The sequence below is a fragment of the Microtus pennsylvanicus genome, chromosome 11, assembly GCF_037038515.1.
Source record: "Microtus pennsylvanicus isolate mMicPen1 chromosome 11, mMicPen1.hap1, whole genome shotgun sequence".
Lineage (NCBI taxonomy): Eukaryota > Metazoa > Chordata > Mammalia > Rodentia > Cricetidae > Microtus > Microtus pennsylvanicus.
This window is the reverse complement of record NC_134589.1, coordinates 20,740,241-20,756,829: the sequence shown is the minus strand read 5'-3', so window position 1 is coordinate 20,756,829 and position 16,589 is coordinate 20,740,241. Positions and strand designations below refer to the sequence as shown.

General features: G+C 46.3%; 1 protein-coding gene and 1 pseudogene across 1 annotated transcript; both read left to right on the top strand.

Annotated features, from left to right (window-relative positions):
- Positions 1-8,912, top strand: part of LOC142831548 (protein FAM50A-like) — a 10,567-nt pseudogene extending 1,655 nt beyond the window's left edge.
- Psme3 (proteasome activator subunit 3) lies at positions 8,844-16,589 on the top strand. Its single transcript, XM_075990655.1, has 11 exons — positions 8,844-9,360; positions 10,035-10,067; positions 10,185-10,247; positions 10,476-10,580; positions 12,345-12,393; positions 12,761-12,873; positions 13,048-13,116; positions 13,199-13,266; positions 13,370-13,424; positions 13,541-13,627; positions 14,881-16,589. The coding sequence occupies exons 1-11, from the start codon at positions 9,319-9,321 to the stop codon at positions 14,959-14,961; spliced, it is 765 nt and encodes a 254-aa protein (XP_075846770.1). The 5' UTR covers positions 8,844-9,318; the 3' UTR covers positions 14,962-16,589.

The following is a 16,589-nucleotide window of genomic DNA, read 5'->3' as shown; positions in this document are numbered from 1 at the left end:
GTTCCCCAGGAGCTGGGGTTACAGGAATTGAGAGCTGCCTAGTACTGGGAAGATGAACACAGATGGTTTTCTCTGGAAAACCACTGTGCTCTTTTAGTCACTGAGACAAGTCTCAGCTCCTTTTTCTTTAAAAAAAATTTTTTTTAAAAAAAAAAGAATGGGGAGCCGGGCGGTGGTGGCACATGCCTTTTATCCCAGCACCCGGGAAGCAGAGGCAGGCGGATCTCTGGGAGTTGGAGGCCAGCCTGGTCTACAAGAGCTAGTTCCAGGACAGGCACCAAAGCTACAGAGAAACCCTGTCTCAAAAAACCAAAAAAATAAAAAAAAATAAAAAAGAATGGGATTGTTTAAATAAATTGTAGGATAACTTATTCAATTGAAACTATGTAACAACAGTGGTTAAGAGCATTGCCTGCTCTTCCAAAGGTCCTGAGTTCAATTCCCAGCAACCACATGGTGGCTCACAACCATCTGTAATGAGGTCTGGTGCCCTCTTCTGGCCTGCAGGCATACATGTAGACAGACTATTGTATAAATAATAAGTAAATAAATATATTAAAAAAAAAACAGAGCTAGTTCCAGGACAGACTCCAAAGCTACAGAGAAACCCTGTCAAAAAAAAAACACACACAAAAAAACCAGTCCCAGACTGTTCAGGTTGTTAAGTAAACAGGACACAACAGCTGTTGCTGCTGTCCTTTTAAGGTTCCCAACTGCCCCACCTTTAAAATGATTAACTGATGTGGGCGGAACCCTGGCCTTTGACATCAGAAAAATTATAGGCACTAGAACAGCTGGAACAGGAGCAGCTAAAATCTCAACATACTGAAGAACTCACCAGTACTTGGGTTTCTTCTATTTTTGCCATTAAAAAGAAATCTGGAAAATGGAGAATGTTAACAGATTTGAGAGCCATAAATAAGATGATTCAGTCAATGGATTCTTTACAGTCTGGAATTCCCTTGCTTTCTTTATTACCTGTTATAGTGATTGATTTAAAAGACTGCTTTTTTACTATACCTTTACAAGAATAGGGTAAACTCAGAGATTCTTAGTCCTAAAACTGCCAAATACAACCAAGCTGGGCACTGTGGAAAGCTTGACAGAAATAGCTCCACTATTGTAAATAGTTAAAACTTTTCCTTCCTACTTAGATAAGAAGAGGGAGGTCAGTTGGCTAAACCGCCACCACCGGACTCCTTCTAGCTGACGTCTCCACCGCTACCATCCCCACAGCCACTATGGCTCAGTACAAGGGCGTCTCAAGCGAAGGGCACAGCAAGGGAAGCGGGCCACGCCATGCACCTGACAAAGAAAAGGGAGAGAAACAGCGTGAGCAAGTAGAGCAGACAAAGCAGAGGATTGCAGAGGAGAAGAAAATGAAATCCAGCATTGATAAGAAGTTTTCTGCACACATAATGCTGTGGAAGCAGAGCTCATGTCCAGTTCTGTGGGTCTCGTGACCCTGAATGACATGAAGGCCAAACAGGAGGCACTGGTGAAGGAGCGAGAGAAGCAGCTGGCAGAAAAGGAACCGTCCAAGGAGCTACAGCTGAAGCTAGAGAAGCTGTGAGGGAAGGAGGCCAAGTGGAAGATCTCTAGCCTGACCTTCACCTTGGAGGAAGAAGAGGAGGCAGAGGTGGCTATGAATGAGGAGGAACTGGAGAGGGACGAGGTAACCACAAAGAAAAGAAAATTGGGGAAGAACCCTGATGTGGACACAAGTATCTTGCCTGACCAGGACCGGGAGGAGGAGGAGAACCGGCTTCGAGAAGAGCTGCGTCAGGAGTGGGAAGCCAAGCAGGAGAAAACCAAGAGCGAAGAGATTGAAATCACCGTTAGTTACTGGGATGGCCTGGACACCGGCGCACAGTTAAGATGAAGAAGGGCAAAACAAGGCAGCAGTTCCTGCTGAAAGCACTTGAGATCCTGCACAAAGACTTCAGTGAGCTCAGGTCGGCAGGGGTGGAGCAGCTCATGTAGATCAAGGAGGACTTAATCCTTCCCCCCACCACAGCTTCTGCGACTTCATCGTCACCAAAGCACGAGGGAGGACGTGCGACTGCCCAGTGATGCCACCGTGGAGAAGGACGAGTCCAATGCGGGCAAGGTGGTGCTGAGGAGCTGGTATGGGAGGAACAAGCACATCTTTCCTGCCAGTCGCCTGGAGCCCTATGACCCAGAGAAGAAATGGGACAAGTACACGGTCTGTCCTGTGATCGTCCAGAAGTGGCGTGACCTTGGCTTTCCCCAGAGTGTCCCCCGTGTCTGTCTCCAGGACTTCAGATGCCTACATTCTCTGGGATTGTGCTGGAGCACTCTGGGAGGATGTTAGTTGCTATTCCCTGGCCCTAATGTTGTCATTATTGCTTTTCTCTTTTACAATAAAGAAGTACACATGTTGGAGCTGGGCGGGGGGAGATAAAAGGAGGGAAATGTTACAGGATATTTGATTACACTGTGAACCCCGAGATTGTGTTGTTTATTGAAAAAACCTGTTTCTAGTTGTGGTGTGGCTCAGCTGTAGCACATACCTTTAACCCAAGAGTTTTCTGCTTGAGTATTGTAAATAGGATTAAATAAAGTCAACCGTAGGTAAAGAAGTCAACCAATGTTGACAGGAAAAGAACATAAGATTATTAAGAAAAAACCTATGGAGAGTTGGAGGGAGTCAGGCGGATGGATAGAAAGACACACAGGAAGTAGGAGGGAGGGATATTGAGTTTGGGGAGTCTTGTTTGTTTGTTTGGTTGTTTTTTTTTTGGTTTTTTCGAGACAGGGTTTCTCTGTGGTTTTGGAGCCTGTCCTGGAACTAGCTCTTGTAGCCCAGGCTGGTCTCGAACTCACAGAGATCCGCCTGCCTCTGCCTCCCAAGTGCTGGGATTAAAGGCGTGTGCCACCACCGCCCGGCGGGGAGTCTCGTTTGAAATGGCTTAGGAGGAGGTGGTTTCTGGGACTTCTGAGGAGGAGAAAAGGTCAGCTGGGTGCTTTCTCTGCCTTTCTGAGCTAGCAGGCTTTCACCCCAGCATCTGGCTCCCTAGTGTAGCACAAATAATACAAATCCAGAAACAGATATTGGGTTCAACCTGAAAATCAGAAAAGCAAAACAGCCAAGCCACTAGAGAAATCTTACTTCTACCAAGGCTGGGTGACTGCAGACTGAGCCCCAAGCCTCTGTCTCCTCCTGTTTTATTCCTCTTTAGTGCTGGGATTAAAAGAGTGTGACTCCCTAGTACTGGGATTAAAGTTGTGAGCCACTACCACCTGGATCTGCTTCTGCACTGATCTTGTGTAGCCTATGGTGGCTTTGAACTCACAGAGATCCATCTACCTCTGTCTCCCAAATCCTGGGTTTAAAGGTCTGTGACACCACTGCCTGGCCTCTATTGGCTTAGTTTTACCCTCTGATCTTCAGACAAGCTTTACTTATTAAAACATAAATAAAATATCACAATACCCTAGTCTTTATTGGTAAAATTGAAAGGCTGAGATTTTGTTCAAAGCGACACCCCCACATCAATTTCTAATTAAATCCCCTACAGGCATGCCTACAACCCGATCTCAATTGATGCACCCTCCTCTCTGATTACTTTAGCTTGTGTCTAGTTGACAGAAAACTATCCAGCACAGATGTGCCGGTACGTGCTTCTAATGCCAGCACTTGAGAGGTAGAGACAGGAGAATCAGATGTTCAAGGCCATCCTCGGCTACATAGTGTGAGTTGTGTATGAGGCCCTGTCTGAGAACAACAACAATAAAATCATAATTTGGGGTGCTCAGTGGGGACTAGAAAAGCGGGGAGGGTGACAAGAATGGTAATGTAGAGACCAGAGAAGAACCAATTGTTTATCCCAGGAAAGAATGGCGTGGCTTAGAGTGCAAAGGACAGAAAAGGCATCGTGCAGGCGCACAAATCCTGACGGGACCCATAGACAGACTGAGTGCAGGGAGATGCGGAGCCGAGCAATCAGGAGGCTGTGAGGTTTTTGGTTGGAGCGGCAAGGTATCTGAGATGGACAAAAGAAGTGGAATTTTGTTTGGTCATATTAATTCTGAGATGCCTGAAGCTATGAGATGCTTGAGCTTCTAGGGCAAAGTTGCAAGCTGTAAGCGAAAGGAATGTTAGCAGGGGTGCAGGAACAGGATGCCAAGAAGTGGGGAGTCCAGGGCTGAGAAACGGAGAAAGGAGAAATCACCATTGAGCTTGGCAGCCAATCAGAACAGGGCTCTTAACGGTTTTGTTGTTGCTGCTTGTTCTCTTTTGCTATTTATTTATTTATTTATTTATTTATTTATTTATTTATTTATTTATTTATTTCTGATACAGGGTCTCACCATGTAGCCCCAGCTGTCCTGGAACTTGCCAGGTAGAATAGGAAAGGCTGTCTTCGAACTCATAGGAAGGCCTATCTCTGCCTTCCGAGTGCTGGGATTAAATGCACGCATCCCTACACTTAGTCTACCTTTGTGTAGACTTTAAGAGATGTTTTTTTTACTTTTAGGTGTATGGGTGATCTGCCTGCATGTGTGTATGTGCACTCCGTACGCCTGAACTGTGAATAAACCTGGTAGCAAGTAGAAGCCAGAAGAGGATGTGGGCTCCTGTGAAACCGGAGCTATAGACAGTTGTGAGCCTCCATATGGGTGCTGGGAATGGAACCCAAGCACTCTAGAAGAGAATTCAGTGCTCCAGACTACTGAGCTGTCTCTCCATCACTTACTCTTGGCTGTTTGAGAGAAGGGCTCACTGACTACCCTTCTACCTCAGTCCTGAGTACACTGTAGCACCCTTCCCTGCCATGTCCACACATCATACACACAACAATAACAAGTACACTTTTAAAAAGAAAATAAGAAACCAGTAATGGCGGTCCATGCCTTTAATTCCAGCACTCAGGAGGCAGAGGCAGAAGGATCTCTGAGGCCAGGCGGTGGTGGCGCACGCCTTTAATCCCAGCACTCGGGAGGCAGAGGCAGGCGGATCTCTGTGAGTTCGAGACCAGCCTGGTCTACAGAGCTAGTTCCAGGACAGGCTCCAAAAAAAAGAAGGATATCTGAGTTTAAGGCCAGCCTGGTCTAATTAGCAAGCCCCAGGAGAGAGAGAACGGCATAGATAGACCTTGTTTCAATAAACAGACAACAAAAAAGATGAAACAAAGTTAAATATGAATATGTGGATATTGTGATTTTGAGTGAAAGCTAGTATCAGGAGTTAGGGAAAGTGGCTCAGCTGCCAATGTTTTCTGAATGTGTAAGAAGCCCTAAGTTTTATCCCAGGAACCCAAATGAGGGAAGGAGAGAACAAGCTCCCCACAAGCTGTCCTCCAGCAAGCTGTGGCATGCAACTGGGCTGCCAGGACATAAATAAACATTTAAAATTACTTTAAAAACATAAGTTGTAGGGGCTGAAGAGATGATTCAGTGGCTAAGAGCACTGTCTGCATTTCCAGAGGACCTTGGTTCAATTCCCAGCATCCACAAGGCAGACAACAACTGTCTGTAATTCCTGTTCCTGGAGATTCAATACCCTTACACAGATGCATGCCTCCAAATCATCAGCGTACATAAAATAAAAATAAATCATTAAAAAAGTAAGTTGTCCAGCTGTGGAATGGAATGACCAGTCTTTTCCTGGATACGTTTTCTCACATAGTGACAGGGATTTAGGGTGTTCTCATCCCCCAGACTCCTGTGAGATTTCCTGCAGAAATTCTAATTTTAAGATCTCGTTTTTCCATATTTTAGGGTTCCTTTCCATGGTTACATCTGTCAGGATTGGTTTGTACATAGTGTAGGGCCTTACTTTGTTTCAGCCTGCCCTTGAACTCTTGGGTTCAAGGTATCTTCTTCCTGTTTTATCTCCTCAAGTAGCTGCCATCACTGATTTCCTAATCAGGGACTTCAGCTCAGAGATTCGGTCACAGGCCCAGCCAACTTGGGAGTTAAGCGGAGCTGTCTGTGTTGGCTCAGCTCTTAGAAGGAGACTCAGGACAAGGAAGCTCACATTAGGGAGAGGAAGGGCTGGGGAGCTGGTAGGGATGGTCAGCCTTATGTTAACTGCATTTATTTTTGTTCTTCAGTGCCTATATTTCAGGCTATGTCTTCAGTTGCTTACATATATCAATACACACACCCCCACCAACACTAGGCTAATGCTTTCCTGACTTAAAAATTAAAAATATGAGCCGGGCGGTGGTGGCACACCCCTTTGATCCCAGCACTCAGAAGGCAGAGGCAAGCGGATCTCTGTGAGTTCGAGACCAGCCTGGTCTACAAGAGCTAGTTCCAGGACAGGCTCCAAAACCACAGAGAAATCCTGTCTCGAAAAAACAAAACAAAAAATAATTAAAAATATACAATTTTGTAATACTTGCAAACTTACAGTTTGCTCTGAAACACAAACATTAACTTCATGAAAGGTGGTGATTCACGTCTTCAAACATTAAAATCATCAAATGAGGAGTCTCTCTCCCTTACTAGGCTACCCTAGGGCCAGAAGCTCTGGTTTTGCTCTTGGGATATGTCAGAATTGTTAGGGAAACTTACATTTAATTCATTTAAAAAGAATTATATTTCATGCAGTAGATGTCAGAGAAAGAGGACCACACCAGGTATCGTTAAAGTCCCAGTTATTTGCAGCCAGGTGTGGCAGAGCCTATCTGTAATGCCTACACTTAGGAGGTAGAGGCAAGAGGACAGGGAGTTCAAGACTTGCCTACTCCATATATTGAGTTGGAGGTCACCCTGAGGTACACATAAGCCCCTGCCTCAGAGAGTTGGGGCGGGGAGGAAGAAGGTGTCAAGAAGTAAAAGAGAGGGCCATTGCCGGAAGCATCTCCTTGAGAGCTGAAAGGATGGACACTGATGCCCAAAAGGAGGAAAGTGTTTTTTGTGGGAGGAGAGCTACTTCCTCCCGTGAGAGAAGATGAAGAGAAGGCAGAAAGGATTGGTAAGTTGGCAATGTGGTGGTAAGGTGACTTCTTAGTTTGCTTTCTTTTGCTGAAATCAAAACCATAAATAAAAGCAATTAGGGGAAGAAAGGGTTTATTTTATCTTTCAGTCCCATGTGAAGGGAAGTTAGGGCAGGGACTCAAGGTGGAAACCTGGAGGTGGGAACTATAGTAGACTACGAAGGAATATGGCTTCTGGAATGTTCCTCCTGGCTTGCTCAGTTTGTCTTCCTACGCGTCTCAGAAGTACCTGCTCAGGGCTAGGTTGCGCACGGCTGCCTGACCCTTTGCAAATCAATTATCAATCAAGAATGTGCCCACAGGCTTGCCTGCAGGCCAATTTAATGGAGACCTTTCGGTTTGAAGTTCCCTATTTCTAGATGACCTTGGCTTGTGTCAAGATTTAAAAAAAAGAAAAGAAAAAAATCTAACCAAGCCAGGTGATAAGGAATTTCTCTTTTGCTTCTGTCTTCTCAATGAAAAATGACCCAAGCCGGGCAGTGGTGGCACAGGCCTTGAATCCCAGCACTCGGGAGGCAGAGGCAGGAGGATCTCTGTGAGTTTGAGACCAGCCTGGTCTGCAAGAGCTAGATCCAGGACAGGAACCAAAAAGCTACGGAGAAACCCTGTCTCGAAAAACCAAAAAAAAAAAAAAAAAAAAAAAAGAAAAGAAAAGAAAAAGAAAAATGATCCAAGACCATAAAATGGAGGTGAATGAAAAGGCAGAGCAGAGGTTTTAGGAGTAGACAGGGTGTGACAGTCACCTTACTTTCCTGTTTTTGCCAATATGAAGCATCAATGACAGACAGTGAGGAACCTTAAATGGACTATTCACTTTCAGTGTCCCCGAGCTGTTGTTTCCATGTTGCTATTGAGTACTACAATGTGCCACAGCTTCTGTGGTTGCTTTGTTATAGTGTGTGTGTGTGTGTGTGTGTGTGTGCAAACTTGCTTTCTCATGTGTGCATGGAGGTCAGGGGGACTACTTGTAGGGCTTGGTTCTCACAGCATGTGTATAATGGATTAAATTTATATCTTGCCGGGCGGTGGTGGCGCACGCCTTTAATCCCAGCACTCGGGAGGCAGAGGCAGGCGGATCTCTGTGAGTTCGAGACCAGCCTGGTCTACAAGAGCTAGTTCCAGGACAGGCTCCAAAACCACAAAGAAACCCTGTCTCGAAAAACCAAACCAAAAAAACAAACAAACAAATAAATTTATATCTTTAGCACCTATTACCTGCTGTGTCATCTTTCTTGTACGTCCGTGTTGCTCAGGCTTTCCTGAATATTTTCCATTTTTTAAAGTTTTTGAACCCAATGAGTTGGAAAGCCACAGACACAGGGGGCTAAATACATTGTAATATAAATTGGATTAAACGTGGCTAAAGTTATTTAACCTTTTTTTTTGATGCGGTTGTTAGAGGATTAACCTACATATAATTGCATACATTTCTAGTATCTGTGTAACACTGTTTTAGAATCTAGCACAGAGTCCGGCTCTATTTTATTGTATTGAATAAACCTATATAAAGACAGTAAATTGGTGAAGAGGTACTGTCTCAGACTTCCATTGGGAAAATGTTAACACTTTTATCCTAGAACTGGGAAGATCTGATTCTAGTGAAGTCACCGGAAACAATGGGTTACCTTAGATAAGCCACAATCATCTTCTGGGCGTACTTTCGTCCCTCAGGTATTTGATATCTGAGGCCTGCGTGTTTATGATAACTATATCAGGAAAGTAGTGTCGTGGAACTTGTCTTCTGTTTGGTGCTAGGGGGAGGGAGAAAGGGGTGGGAGGCAGGAGGCAGGGAGTCAGCCCGGAACGCTCGACTAGGGACCGGAGACGCGGGCTTCTTCGGGCAACGTCACTAGGACGCGACGGCTACACTTCCAGAAGCAGGGGCACACGCGGTCCCACGGTGAAGTCGAGTTCCGGGACAATAGGACACACCACTCTTAAGTCCCCGGGAGGCTTGGGTCTCAGCATCTCTGACCCAGGTTTAGCACCTCAGGGCACAGGGGCCGGAGCCCTAAGAGCCCCGGCAGGAACCTCTAAGAGCCGAACAGCAGCGCGGCTGCGCGGAGCACGTGCTATTCCTCGCCGGAGTCCCGGCGATTGGCTGTGACGTAACTTCCGGCGTGAGCGGCGAAAGCCGGGAGGGCGAGCGAGAGAGCTAGCAGGCAGCAGGCGGCAGGCGGGCGGGTGGCCGGCCGGCACGGAGGGAGGGAACGAGCAAGCGGTGAGCAAGCCAGCGAGGGCGGCCGGGTCCCGAGGGCAGTGGAGATTCCTCAGGCCCCTCCGGCGCCCTCCCCGGAGTCCACAGCGCCTCCAACACCCAGCGGAGCGGACACGGCCCTGCCTGGCCATGGCCTCGTTGCTGAAGGTGGATCAGGAAGTGAAGCTCAAGGTAGCGGCACAACTCCGGGCCTCCTCATCCCTCCCTTCGAACCCCCCAACAGTCGGACTTGCTCCCTACTCCCCATGTCGTCTTTGTCTCCCTGGGGACACCAGCTCTGAGCTTCCGCTCGGCTCAACCCAGCCCCCCACGCCTGGAGACGGCATTGGAGAAGACGATGTAGGGTGGCTTTCTGCCCTGCTTCTGGTGATGGAGCGCACCAGGTTCTCCTCTGAGGACACGTGTTAAACTCAGTACTTTAGGCTAGTGACAGGTGGAAGTCCCTCGGCCCAGCTACGTCCCCGCCCCCCGGACACTGTCCCTGACCCTGCCTTTGGAGGCTAGCCTGCTGCGCGCCCCAGGCCAGGTCTGGGTGGGAGTTGGCACGTTTGTGAGCTCACGCCTTTCAGTCTGGCCATTGTCTGCTTATCAAATTCAGAGGATTTCAGACCAGCCAGAAGGAGGGAGGAAGGGCGGGGAGGAAGGTGGAAGGGGAGAAGAGCCTCCAGCCTCGACAGACTCTCCTGAGATGGAGAGATGGATCCTCAAAAAAATAAAGTATTTGCAGTCTGGGGGCCTCTCACCTTCTGATTATAATTTCAAGGTGAGGGAGAGACAGTTGGATTTGGGGTTCCCCATCTTATCCTTGTGTCATCTGGCATTGAATTGCTCTCTGTTGATTTTAGGTTGATTCTTTCAGGGAGCGGATCACAAGTGAGGTGAGTGTTTGCACGGGAGAAAAGAGTTGGTTCCCAGCTGGGGGTTTCCTAACAAGAGCTATCCATAGGGGGTGACTAGCCCACGTGTATTAATTCGGGTGTATTTTCCCTGTCTAGGCAGAAGACTTGGTGGCAAATTTTTTCCCAAAGAAGTTACTAGAACTTGATAGTTTTTTGAAGGTGAGAAGTTACTTCTTGAAACCACCTTTTTGGTTCCCGTCTTTGAGGCAAATGGGGCAGACTGTGTGTTGATTCTTTTTTCATGTGTATTACGAGGCTCTCGTTTCTTTTCTTTCACAAGAAATTCTTCACTCACTCTCTCTCTCTCTCTCTCTCTCTCTCTCTCTCTCTCTCTCTTTTTTTTTAACTTACACTAATACTGTTTTCGGGTGAATGTCTCTCTTTCAGGAACCAATCCTAAATATCCATGACCTAACTCAGATCCACTCAGACATGAATCTCCCAGTCCCTGACCCCATTCTCCTCACCAATAGCCACGACGGACTGGATGGTGTGAGTGTCTTGCATTTATGTTTGTGTTTTTAGTGTTTTATTTCTTGGTAAGCCTCGGGATGTGCAGAGGACGTGGGCTTTGCTTCTGGGATCTGGGGTTCTGTTTTAGGTGGTTATGGTGACTCCAGAATACCACGTTTTGGACTTTTTAGTTCCCTTTTTAGCAAGGTGAGTATTTTAGTGCTGCTCCCAGAGTTGGCCTGAGATTTTAGTTCTAAACTAGGATTTTGGTGGGGTTTTTTTTTGTTTTTGTTTTGTTCCCAGCTGCCTGGCTTTCTCCATGCTCCAGAATAGGACTTTTCTGTTGAGTGTGTTGTGTCTTGTGGTGGGAAGAGCAGCTCTTGCCGCATAGCTGCAGTCCCTGTCTTTACTGTCTCTTTAGCACCTGAACTTTGTTTTGTTTTGGAGGTGGGGTCTCACTATATCACCCCGGCTAGTTTGGAACTCTCTATGTAGATTAGACAAGGTCAGCCTCAAAGTTGTTGAGATCTTCTGCCTCTGCTGTCTGAGTTCCGGGTTGAAGTGTGTACACCACCATGCCAGCTAATACCTATTCTGTATTAGTTCCATGTCTGCATTGTGTTGTAACACCAGTGATACTATAGTTTTGTCTAGATTCCTGTTTTTTTTTTTTTTTAATTACTAGCTTTCAGAACTGTCTTAATTTTAACTAATTAAGCTGGGTGTGATGATTTAGTACTCAGCTTGTCTGAGGAAGGAGAGTTGTGAGTTCAAGACCAGCCTGGGATACATAATGAATTGAGGGCTTGTTGGGACACATAACTGGGATCCTTTCTCCTACATAAAGCAAAATAAATTTGCAGCTAAGGGAGGAACCATCTTAATTGCTGTATCCTTAACTCCCACTATTGCTTCTAGCATATAGAAGGTACTGTTCTGAATTTGTTGATTGAATATTGCTTTTATTTTAGAACCAACAAATTTGTGTATACTCCCCTTATTCTCTACCTGCCTTGATTGCTCTCTTCCTATTTTTTTTAAAACCGTATTATATGTACAATGTTCCATCTGCACAAATGCTTGCAGGCCAGAAGATGGCACCAGGTTTCATTATAGATGGTTGTGAGCAACCATATGGTTGCTGAGATTTGAACTCAGGACCTCTGAAGAGTAGCCAGTGTTCTTAACCTCTGAGCCATCTCTCTAGCCCCTTCTTCCTGTTTTTTTAAAATAGAATTTTTCCTGCTCCTTGACTGCTTCAGAAACAAACACTGCTGCCGGGCGATGGTGGCGCACGCCTTTAATCCCAGCACTCAGGAGGCAGAGGCAGGCAGATCTCTGTGAGTTCGAGACCAGCCTGGTCTACAAGAGCTAGTTCCAGGACAGGCTCCAAAGCCACAGAGAAACCCTGTCTCGAAAAACCAAAAAAAAAAAAGAAACACTGCTTATTTAGCATGTGGGTAGGGCGCATGTTGGCTCTTTTCCCTTCTGCCATGTTGTCCTAGAGATCAAACTGAGGTTCTCAAAGTTGGCAGTATGTGCCCCTACCTGCTGAAGTGCTCCACTGGCCCCTTTGATACTTTGTAAATTTTATTTGTGTTGTATTTGTTGAAAAATTGGCTTTTCCAGATAGAGTGTGTTTTGTTGTAGTTTTTATGGCAAGAGCCTCTTTTAAAAGCTTTATATATATTGGTGTAGAAATCAATAAGATAATCTATAGGGGCCAGGAATGGATTAAACTTGTATCTTGTAATGGGCATGTGCCTCTGAATGCAAGCTAATTCCTGCTTCTTATACCCTTAGCCCACTTACAAGAAGCGCAGGTTGGATGAATGTGAAGAGGCCTTCCAAGGTAAGAGCTGGCCCCTAATCTAGGCTGACTAGCAGTCCTGAGAAGCAGCATGGTTCTGGTTTTCACCATCTCAAAAAGTGAGAATCAACACTTAGTATCTTCCTACAGTGGTCATTGCTTCATCTCCTAGTACACCAGGAGGGTCTGACTTGGTGCAGAAGCCACACCTTACACTTGTACAGAAGTCCATGTTCCAGGTCATTTCCCCTCTGCAGTGATAGTGGTAGTAAGGGACAGTGGAATCATTTACTTTGTGAAAGATAAGGGCAAAGGTCACTCCATCTTCTAGGTCTAGGAAAGAGGAAAAGATGGAGGGTGCTTTCACTTGTCTACTCCCCTGAACATGTGGCTTTTTTGTGTCTTCCAGGAACCAAGGTGTTTGTGATGCCCAACGGGATGTTAAAAAGCAACCAGCAGCTGGTGGACATTATTGAGAAAGTAAAACCTGAGATTCGGCTGCTGATCGAGAAATGTAACACGGTGAGGCACGGGCTAGTGACCTATGACTGGACCCAAATAGCTCCACTTGACCTATGGAATGAAGGGTGGGGCTGGCAGGTTAAGTTTCTTGATTATTTTGTTTCACGTACTTCATGGTTTTAGTAAAAAAAGACCAAGGTCCTTCTACGTGCATTTTGTCTTCTCACACTCTAGGTCAAAATGTGGGTACAGCTCTTGATTCCCAGAATAGAAGATGGGAACAACTTCGGGGTGTCTATTCAGGTAATGTGTCCCCTGCCTTGTCTCTCTGGTGCTGCTGTAGGGTGATCTTGAGGTAACTTGACTCACCTGTTCTTCCCCACAGGAGGAGACAGTTGCAGAACTAAGAACTGTCGAGAGTGAAGCTGCATCTTATCTGGACCAGATTTCTAGGTAGGATGGCTTGGGCTGTACCTAGGAGTTGAACTGTTGAAGTGGGAGGCATGTTCAGTGTCCCCTTCAGTTGCCTCTCTTTTTTTTTTTTTCCTCCTTCCAGATACTATATTACAAGAGCCAAATTGGTTTCTAAAATAGCTAAATATCCCCATGTGGTAAGTAGAGGTTTTGGGGTCTGAGGTAGGGGTGGCAGGATAGGTAGGGTCCTAGGAATGAGCTGTCTCTGGGCATTTGTGCCTTGGATGACTAGCTTCCCCTCCTTCCCATGCAGGAGGACTATCGCCGCACTGTCACGGAGATTGACGAGAAAGAATACATCAGCCTCCGTCTCATCATTTCAGAACTAAGGAATCAGTATGTGAGTAAAGTCAGTCCCTGCCCATAGCTGTCCTGGCTTCGCTTATTTCTCTGGTAATTTCTGGGAAACTGAATGGCCAGGATGGTATCTGCCTATAATCCCAACTGCTCAGGAGACTAAGCAGGAGGCCAGCTAGGGTATGTGAATAACTGTTCGTCAGCTGGGTATGGAGAACATGAACTTGCTGAGGAAGTCTAGTTGGCTGTTTCTGTTCTGTCTAGGTGGAGGTGTTACACAGCATGGGTCTTGGAATCAGAAAGATAGCTTTGTAACCAAAGCTTTCATGTAGTGAGTCATTTGTTTTCTTTTGTTGTTTGGTTTTTAGACAGGGTCTCACTTTGTAGCCCAGGCTGGCCTGAAGCTCACTGTGTTGGTGTCAAGACTCACTGATTCTGTCTCCCAAATGCTGTGTTAAAAGATGTGTGCCACCATAACCAACCAGTTTTTTTATTATTATTATTATCTCTGTGTGTCAGTATGTGCATGTGTGAGAGTGCAGGTAGCTGGGGTTACTAGAAGAAGGTGTAAGACTCCCTGGAATTGGAGTTAATGGCAGTTGTGAGTTGCCTGACATGGGTGCTAGGTACTGAGTTCCGGTCCTCTGCAAGAGCAATGCCTGCTCCTGGCTTCTGAGCCAATCCCTGCAGCCCGGAAAGTGTGTTCTTGATCATGTTCAAGCTCAGACTTGGGAGTTAAGATTACCGACTACAAAAATGGGTTTAGCAGTAAATGAGGCTGCACGTAAAGGACTTTGGTTTTTCGAGACAAGGTTTCTCTGTGGTTTTGGAGCCTGTCCTGGAACTAGCTCTTGTAGACCAGGCTGGTCTCGAACTCACAGAGATCCGCCTGCCTCTGCTTCCCGAGTGCTGGGATTAAAGGCGTGCGCCACCAACGCTCGGCTGGACCTTTTTTTTTTTTTAAGATTTATTTATTATGTATACAGTGTTCTGCCTATGTGTATGTCTGCAGGCCAGAAGAGGGCACCAGACCCCATTACAGATGGTTGTGAGCCACCATGTGGTTGCTGGGAATTGAACTCAGGACCTCTGGAAGTGCAGTCAGTGCTCTCTTAACCTCTTAACCATCTCTCCAACCCTAAAGGACTTCTTATACTTGTTAGTGTGGTAAATACTGGTAGCCTGCTCAAGAAATGAATATAGGGGGTCAAGTGATAGAATTAAGGTAACACGTGTTATTGCTTGATGAGGTAGAGGTTGAAGAAATGAATGATTCCCTGACCTTTCCTTTCCCAGGTCACTCTACATGACATGATCCTGAAGAATATTGAGAAAATCAAACGGCCCCGGAGCAGCAATGCAGAGACACTGTACTGAGGCCAGGGCCAGGGCCAGGGCCAGGGGACTCTGTGAGTCTGGCTCAAGACCGATATTGCCTTGGTTTGTTACATGACTATCGTGATGGGGAAACTGGCTGGAAATAGTAACCACACCTCTCTGTTTTTAGTTAGAGTCTAATGAAACTCTCATCTAGTTCTGTGATGTGTTTACCTCTTTTTTCAGGCCTCAGGAACTCTTCTATCTCCTTCCCCAAACCCCACACCCAGCCTGTCCTAATTTCTGGAGAACTCCAGATTTGTGCGAGATATTGGCACAAGAATTGTGGGGTTTTTGTTTTTTCTTCCCTTCCCTTCCTCCCCTTGTTTTAAGTTTTGTGTTAAAAGCTGGAGGAACTGTAGGGAAAATGTTAGGTGTCTTTTAGGAACTGGGGGAGTAGAGGTGGAAGGGACATCTTCCTGTCACAGGCCAGTGTCTCTTGCTTCTGTGGGACTTTGGGTCCTCCCCACTGCAGCTGCCCTGGCGATGCCCTGGGGCTCTCCACCTGTGTCTACCCCTCCTTGAACCTGACCGTGACGAGGGATACCTTAGGCCTTCAGCTGCATCCCTAGAGCTCCTCTGGATGTTTTTATAACTGGGGTTTTCACAGATACTGTGTACACTTGTACACACGCATAGGGACATGTATACATGCTTCCTGCTCCATTATAGAACGTAGCCTTCCTTCCTGCACCACTACCCCTTCAGCCCCTGTCACACACGCAACACCTCAGCAGGTGACAGTTGTCTTAGTCATCCACCCAGGCAAGTCCCAGGCCCACCCTCTCTTCTGATAATGTAGCCGATGGTGCCCAGGGTAAGTTGAAGGAGAGCCGAGGAGCAGAGGGCTCATGAAGGCCTTTCCTCTGTGACTCAGGTTCTTTGGTGTTATGCAAAAGCTGGCCCCTCTGGCCCTCACTTGCCCTTCTCCCAGGCCAGCTTGTGCATTGGATAGGGTGTGGGCAGCTATGAGGTCTAGAGGCTGCTACTCCTCGCTGTGCTTTCCCTTTGGGAAATATTTCTCATATTTATAGTATTGTGCTTCCAGGGAAAGCAGTAATTCATGTGTATATGTATCTGTGCACATACACACGTGCCTGTGTGTGTGTGTTCGTGTGTGTGTGTGTGTATAAATATGCTGCGAAGGTCAAACCCATAGAAGAGTTGCCTCTTTCAAATCTTCCAGAGATCTCACTTGTTACAGCTTTTGTGTTAGCCCCATTAGCCCCCAGCTTTTAAGTGAGAGTTGGTATTTGCAGTTAACCTGCCAGTGACTCTCAGTGTCTATTTGGCTTTTACTCCTCTCCGTCTTCCAACTCCAATCATATTCCACCTGGGATGCATCATTTCACTCCCAGTATTCTACAGAAAAGGAGTCAGGATGCTCTCTTCCCATGAATAGTGCTCAGTAACAAACCAATTGCATTTCAGTTGGGCAGTACTCCTACCCACCCCTCAGGTCCCTTCCAGCTAAACTCCTCCCTTCCCACCATGTGTTTCTCAGCTTCCCTTTTTGTTTGACTGTTCCACTGCCCCTCCTCACCCTACCAACCTTGGATTGTAATGTAAAATTCTTTTACCATGTCAAGAAATTATTAAAAATACAGGTACTTTGACCTCTTTCTAAA

What these genes read in the sequence shown, in the direction of transcription:
- Psme3 (XM_075990655.1), top strand. Translation starts at nt 9,319, where the DNA reads ATGGCCTCGTTGCTGAAGGTGGATCAGGAAGTGAAGCTCAAG. An exon ending in ATGTGAAGAGGCCTTCCAAG is followed by an intron (nt 12,394 to 12,760) that starts GTAAGAGCTGGC and finishes TGTGTCTTCCAG; the next exon opens with GAACCAAGGTGTTTGTGATG. An exon ending in TATCTGGACCAGATTTCTAG is followed by an intron (nt 13,267 to 13,369) that starts GTAGGATGGCTT and finishes TCCTCCTTCCAG; the next exon opens with ATACTATATTACAAGAGCCA.